Here is a 7,095-nt window from a genome sequence, read left to right as displayed (position 1 = left end):
TATTCTCTTTAGGTTATTATCATCACTCACTTACGTGATCAGTTGGTAATAACTTCGAGATGGATTGTTGATATTCAAACACCTTTGTAGAACCCGATTACTTGTTCTATCTCCTAAGCTTATAGTACACACCTTGTGGGAGGGGGGTTTGACATTATCTACCTTAGCCCCATGCTTGTGATCATAAACCAATAACCTTGCATTGTGTGTTCATACATTCATGAATCATAACATCCTTCACCCACTTTCAAGGAGAGATTACTCGAATTATTGCAAACTTGGACAAAGAAAGTCCCTTGGAATATTATGCCGGTTTTACCCTCGATGTCCCTTCGATAAAAATACCGGTCTGTCCCTAAAAGTTACGATTTTCGAATTATTCTCCAAGTCTGCAATAAATCGGGTTACGATCCTTGAAGATAGACGAAGCATTCACATTGAAAAGAAAACTTCGGTTATTATTTTTTAATTTTCAAGTATTCAAAAGTATATTCATTTGTAAACTTCTTTTGTTTATTTAAAGGATGTCTTTGGAAAAGGAAACTAGGAGTCGGTTCCAGTTCAGTTTCCCCGATCCAGATCTGTCTCTATTGCAAGACTTGACCGCTCGCATGCAAGATCATGATGTATTTAGGAAGAGATATGGTAATCTTTTATCTTTGATGAAGGTGAAAGTGGATGACATGTATTTGAGGGTTCTTTCACATTTTTATGACCCAACGTATCATTGTTTCACTTTCCCCGATTATCAATTGTCCCCGACTCTCGAAGAATTCGCTTACATTATGGGAATCCCTATCCGTGATAAGATTCATTTCATTGGAGGAGAAAAGGAACCTAAGTCCCACATTATTGGGGAATCTCTGCATGTCCCAAAGGTTGAGGTAGAAAATGGTCTCATCACTAAAGGAGGAATTTTCGGTTTTCCTATCAAGTATTTGAGGGAAAGAGCTTCGCATTATACCAACATGGGGAGTAATGATGTGTTTGAGACAATCTTGGCCTTAATGATTTATGGGATTCTACTCTTATCAAGCTTCAAAGACTTTGTCGATATGTATGCTATTCGGGTTTTATGATTTGTAATCTGGTTCCTACTCTTCTAGGAGATATATATTACTCCATCCACTTTAGGACAGAGGAGAAGGGTGGATGGGTCCATTTTTGTGCACCTATATTGTACAAGTGGTTTATTTCTCACTTGCCGCAATCCACTCTATACAACAAGGACAACCTCATGTGGTTAAAAAGGCTTATGGCGCTCACTAATAAGGACATAGTATGGTACAATGCAACCTATGATATTGGGGCGATTGTACTGAGTTATGGAGAATTCCCCAACGTACCTCTTATCGGTACCAAGGGAGTTATTACTTATAATCCGTCTTTAGCATACTGTCAGCTTGGATATTCCATGGATGATAAACCTAAGTCCCTTTTGGTTACTCTTATTGTCATCCGAGAAGGTGAAAAGAACGTGAATCTTAGAAGGGATGTTGTGAAGGCTTGGTCTCATATTTCTCACAAGAAAAAGTCTGACTTAGGTCCTCGAAACTATGTGGCAAAAGAGGTTTATACTACTTGGGTTAAAATTTGGGCTTCCAAACTCAAAATGTCATACCCCCCTCCACCACCTTTGAGTAGTGAGCCTATGGAGCCCGCTCCTGTATCTTTTGAGAAATTCAAGAAGCTAAAGGAAGAGAACGACCAACTAATGAAAGATAGAGACATTTGGGAAAACAAATTCTATTTCGCTAATGGGGAGTGTTCTAAACTCCATAGTCAACTGCAGGAGAATAAGGATGTGATTGTTCAACAGAAGGTAGCTCTAGAAGAAGGGGTCTCTAAAAATAAAAGGCTGGATAGAGATCTCAAGGCATCTTGGTTTGCTGCCGATCAACACAATGAGAAGCTGCTATGTATCGAAGGACTTCTTGGACAAGCATTAGAAAAGAAGATCGCTCTGAAGGCTGAATTGAAGACTAGGCCTAGGGTTCTTTGATTTGTTGTATTTCTACTTATACTTTTATTTTTTGTTTGTAAGCACTTATTGTATTTCCTTGTAATGCAATTGTTATTTTTCAGTTTGAAAGAAGTTTGCAAATGATTAAGACTTATCAAGTCCTTGAAAGTAAGAGTCGATAAAGTAAAAGAAATCATGTGCATCCATGCACCATTTGCATAATTTGTTATCATATTTGTCAAAATAAAATACTTTTCAAAGGTCTCATTCTTGTATATTCTCTTCTTCAGAAGTGCCTGCTACCCGTCACAGATATCCAATAAGAGCTAATATTCAGTTGAGGATGGACGCTCTCGAACAAGCAAATCGTGAACTGCATGAAGAGATTTCCACTCTCCGAGATATCCAGGAGAGGCAAGCTGCATTGATTGAAACTTTGATGGCAAGGTTAAAGCTCATACCTTCAACTTCTTTGAATGCAACCATGTCTGCTCTGGTTGTTTCTGATACTATACACGCTACAATTCCTATCATAACTGTGGTTACTACTGCTGTAACTACCGACTTTGGTATGTCATCTGGATTTGCTTACTCCTTTGGTCATACTTATGGCCCTTCTCATGGGTTTCAAGGATTTATTCCTCCTCGAGATTTGTCTCAAGGCTTTCCTACTGGTCCTTTTAGTCCCTATGGTCCTTATGGACCCCAACCTCTAATTTCTCAGCCGCTCACTTCACAATACCATGACACTAATACCTATGGGGCTCAGCTTTCCAAGCCCATGGGAAACCCTGGCTACACTGTATCACCTGCCGTCGTGGTTGCTTACCCCCTTTAAGAGGACCCCGTTGATTTATACCATGGTCTAAGTATCCACTCAGACGCTTCCGAAGATGCAGTACAAGGTTAAATTCAAGCTCTTAGCAAGAAATTGAATGCTCTCCAAGGGAAGGATCTTTTTGGCAAGAACGCAGGCGAGATGTGCCTTGTTCCAAATGTGAGGGTCCTTTCCAAATTCAAGGTACCAAAATTTGAGAAGTACAAGGGTAGTACTTGTCCTCAGACTCACTTGGTCATGTATTACATAGAGATGGCCGCTTACATAAATAATGATAAGCTTTTAATTCATTACTTTCAAGACTCTTTGTCTAGTGCTCCGTTAAGATGGTATATGATCTTGGAGCGTTTAAATATTCAAATTTTTCTCGATCATGGCGAGGCATTTGTGTAACACTATAAGTATAATTTGGACATGGAACCAAATCATACTCAATTGGGTAACATGTCCCCAAAGGAGCGCGGATAATTTAAAGAATGCACCTAGAGGTTGTGGGAAGTTACTGCCCAAGTCACTCCACCTGTTGAAAAAAAAGAATCGTGTAAAATATTCTTGAAGACCTTAGACTCCTTTTATTACAACAAATTCATTTCAAGTATGCCTCGTGACTTCACTAAGATGGTAGGGGTCGGTGTGCAACTCGAAGAAGGGGTAAAAGAAGGAAGAATAATTCGTGATAACTCTGCATCTGCTAGTAGCACCAAGAAGTTTGGTGGATGGAAGAAAAAGAAGGAAGGAGATGCTAACATTGTTTCCCACCACCGACCAAGCATTAGAAGACAACAACATCAACCAACTCCACAAGTACAACAACCTATGTCAGGTTATTACCAACAACCCTTGGTAGCCGTAGTGGCACCAGAGGCACCAATGATGCCAAATCTGCCTTTGCCACCGCACCCGATGTTCCCTGTGTATCCTTCACCATATCTGTAGTTGCCACAACAATATCAACCTTATCCAAAATATCCACAACAATCGCCACCTCAGTATCATCCGCAACGACAACAACAATAGCAGCCAAGGCAGCAACCATCTACATCTGTTGCTCAGTAAAATCCACGTCCTCCGAAGACTCAGTTCCAGTTTGATCCAATCCCAATGACGTACACTAATTTACTACCTTCTATGCCTTCCCAGAATCTCTTAGAGAAGCGTGTCGCACCGCCAGTGCCCGACAAGTTGCCTAGATGGTATAAACCTAATGAACATTATGCTTTCCATTCTGATGCGTCAGGGTATGACACCGAGAATTGCTTTGTATTCAAAGGGAAGGTTCAAGAGCTTGTAAGATTGGGGATGATTAAGTTTGGTGATATGTTGAATGTGGAAACTAACCCATTTCCCGAGAATGGGGCAGTAAATATGATTACCGAAGATGAGAATTTGATCATGGACGTCTTGAAAGTGAAGACTCCATTGGTGCCTGTGTACCTCAAGATGAGAATTTGATCATGAAGATTGCTCTGTTTGTTTGAGGGACCTTAAAGGTTGTTTCGACACGCAAAAGGATATACAAATGTTGATTTCCAATGGTGTGTTACAAGTTAGTAGGAAGAAGAAGAATGATGAAGTGTTTGTGATAGTGCCTATCTTCAATAAGCCCAAGGCTTTTGAAATATTTTGCCCGCCTAAGGAAAGTATGCCTCCTGCTGACTCTGCTAAGTGTTTGAACATCAAAATGCCAGCTCCTTTCCCCTACAAATATGATAAAGCGGTACCATGGGGGTATGAGCCCACTAATATTGTAAATGAAGTTCAGAAGCCGTTGGTCAACAACAGAACTGTCACTAATATTGCCGATGCAAGCGGTCTCACAAGAAGCGGTAAGGTTTTTACGCCTGCTAACCTTAGAGATAGTAAACCTGTGGTCGAAAAGGACGACATTGGTAAAGCTCCATTGGTCATTCCTGAGAGTAGACGCATACAAGTTATAGAGGCTGAAGAATTTTTGCGCCTGATACAAAAGAGTGACTATAAGGTGGTGGACCAGCTCCTTCAAACCCAGTCAAAGAATCTGTTATATCTTTACTCTTGAACTCTGAAGCACACCTCAAGGCTCTGTTGAAAGTCTTGGGGCAAGCTTATGTAAATCCAGATGTCATGGTTGATCAGTTCGACCATGTAGTTGGAAACATTATGTCCTATAACACACTATGTTTTTCTGACAAAGAGTTGCCCACCAAAGGCAAGAAGCATAACAACTCTCTTTACATATCCATGGGATATGAAAGAGACTCTCTTTCGCATGTCTTGGTGGATATTGGCTCTTCTTTGAATGTAATGCCGAAGATTACTCTTGGCAAGTTGTCCTATATTGGTGATGATATCAAACCGAGTGAGGTCGTTGTGAAGGCCTTTAATGGTTCTAGGAGGACCGTAATGGGTGAAATTGTCTTGCCGATGATGGTTGGTCCGCAACAATTTCAAATTCTCTTCCAGGTGATGGATATTAATCCCAGTTACAGTTGTTTGCTTGGGAGACCGTGGATTCATGACGCAGGCACCGTCACATCCACCCTACACCAAAAATTGAAGTTGATCTGAAATGGAAAGCTTGCTATTATTTATGGTGAACAAGTCCTGATGATCAGTCAATTATCTACTTTCAGATACATTGACATAGAAGAGGACGCTATCATCACCCAGTTTCAAGGGCTTGAAATTGAAAATGAAATGCGAATTAAGGATCTCGATGAAGAGAAGGTGGGGACTTCTATGTCATCTTTGAAAGATGAACAGCAAGTAGTGGCCAGTGGTCAAATCTTGGGTTGGGGCAAGATCGTGCAACTCAATGATAACAAAGACCGTACTAGGTTAGGGTTTAATCCCTATGAGCAGTCGGCCAAGGCACCAAGGTGAAGCTGATTTCTGAGACGTTCAGAAGTGGCAGGTTTATGGACCAGTCATGTGCTATTCTACAAGATGATGTTGTTGAAGGACCAAGCTCTGTAACAAGAGGAGGATCGAGCAAGAGGACTCCTAATTGGACACCTGTGGATATTTATGAAGTCATGCATGTGTCCGAGTAATTTGTTTTGTTGTTTTTTCAGTTTTTATCTTTCAAAAGTTACCCTCTGCTCTGCCCAAGGCAGAGGTGTTTTTGTTTAGGGCATCATGAATTTTGTTGCAACTTTTAATGGCATAAATAAAAGTTCATTTTGATTCCAATTATGTCTTTTTCCTTTTTGCTTTATTCGGAAAAATGGTAAAGAAAATAAAACTTTCAAAAATAACGACAAACTTTTTATCTGCATGTGCAATTTATTTCGGTCAGTTTCTAAAAATCCAAAACATAAACGCATGTGAAGATTTCTCAATAAACCAATTGAACGGAATGACCATGTGCCCTCTCTCGACTTTGAGTTCCTAGTGTATGAAGCAGAGGAAGAAGAGTTTGAAGAGATCCCATATGAAATTTCCAGATTGCTAGAGCAAGAGGACAATACTCTCGAGCCCTACAAAGAGCCGATGGAATTGATCAACTTGGGAACTGAGGAGGATATGAAGGAAGTGAGAAGTGGGGCATTATTCGATTCATATGTGAAGCACAAGTTAACAATGTTGCTAAGAGAGTATGTTGATGTGTTTGCTTGGTCATACCAGGACATGCCAAGGTTAGACACCGATATTGTTGAACACAAGCTGTCACTCTGGCCTGAATGCCCATCTGTGAAGCAAAATCTAAGAAGAAATCATCTCGACATGGCTGTCAAAATCAAAGAAGAAGTACAAAAACAGATTGATGCCGGATTTCTGATCACGTCTATATACCCCCAATGGATTGCCAACATTGTGCCTATGCCGAAGAAGGATGGAAAGGCCAGGATGTGCGTGGATTATAGGGACCTAAATAGAGCCAACCCGAAGGATGACTTTCCTCTACCTCACATAGATAAGTTGGTAGATAATACTGTATAATTCAGTGTCTTTTCATTTATGGATGGTTTCTCCGGATACAATCAGATCAAAATGGCGCAAGATGACATGGAAAAAGCAACGTTTATCATCCCATGGGGAACATTATGTTCTAGAGTGATGCCTTTCGGGTTGAAGAATGCTGGTGCAACCACCTGAGAGCCATGGCAACCCTATTCCATGACATGATGCACAAAGAGATAGAGGTTTATGTGGATGATATGATAGCCAAATCTCAAACAAAGGTAGACCACTTGGACCATCTTTTAAAACTGTTCAAACGCCTGAGGAAATATCAGCTTCATCTAAATCCCAACAAATGCATATTTGGGGTAGGGTCTGGTAAGTTGCTCGGATTCATCGTCAGCCAAAAGGG

At 40.6% G+C, this 7,095-nt stretch overlaps 1 protein-coding gene across 1 annotated transcript; it reads left to right on the top strand.

Annotated features, from left to right (window-relative positions):
• The first annotated feature begins 4,904 nt into the window (after window positions 1–4,904).
• LOC127122421 (uncharacterized) lies at window positions 4,905–6,722 on the top strand. Its single transcript, XM_051052761.1, has 3 exons — window positions 4,905–5,287; window positions 5,414–5,617; window positions 6,113–6,722. The coding sequence occupies exons 1-3, from the start codon at window positions 4,905–4,907 to the stop codon at window positions 6,720–6,722; spliced, it is 1,197 nt and encodes a 398-aa protein (XP_050908718.1).
• The last annotated feature ends 373 nt before the right edge of the window (window positions 6,723–7,095 follow it).

Source organism: Lathyrus oleraceus, chromosome 2 (assembly GCF_024323335.1).
Source record: "Lathyrus oleraceus cultivar Zhongwan6 chromosome 2, CAAS_Psat_ZW6_1.0, whole genome shotgun sequence".
NCBI classification, from domain to species: domain Eukaryota; kingdom Viridiplantae; phylum Streptophyta; class Magnoliopsida; order Fabales; family Fabaceae; genus Lathyrus; species Lathyrus oleraceus.
The sequence above is the reverse complement of the archived record's forward strand: the minus strand, read 5'-3'. Positions and strand labels throughout refer to the sequence as shown.

Coding starts and splice junctions, on each gene's coding strand:
- LOC127122421 (XM_051052761.1), top strand. CDS start 4,905: ATGGTTGATCAGTTCGACCATGTAGTTGGAAACATTATGTCCTATAAC. Junction 5,288..5,413: donor AGTTGTTTGCTTGGGAGACC/GTGGATTCATGA, acceptor ATCTACTTTCAG/ATACATTGACATAGAAGAGG. Junction 5,618..6,112: donor GATAACAAAGACCGTACTAG/GTTAGGGTTTAA, acceptor ACGCATGTGAAG/ATTTCTCAATAAACCAATTG.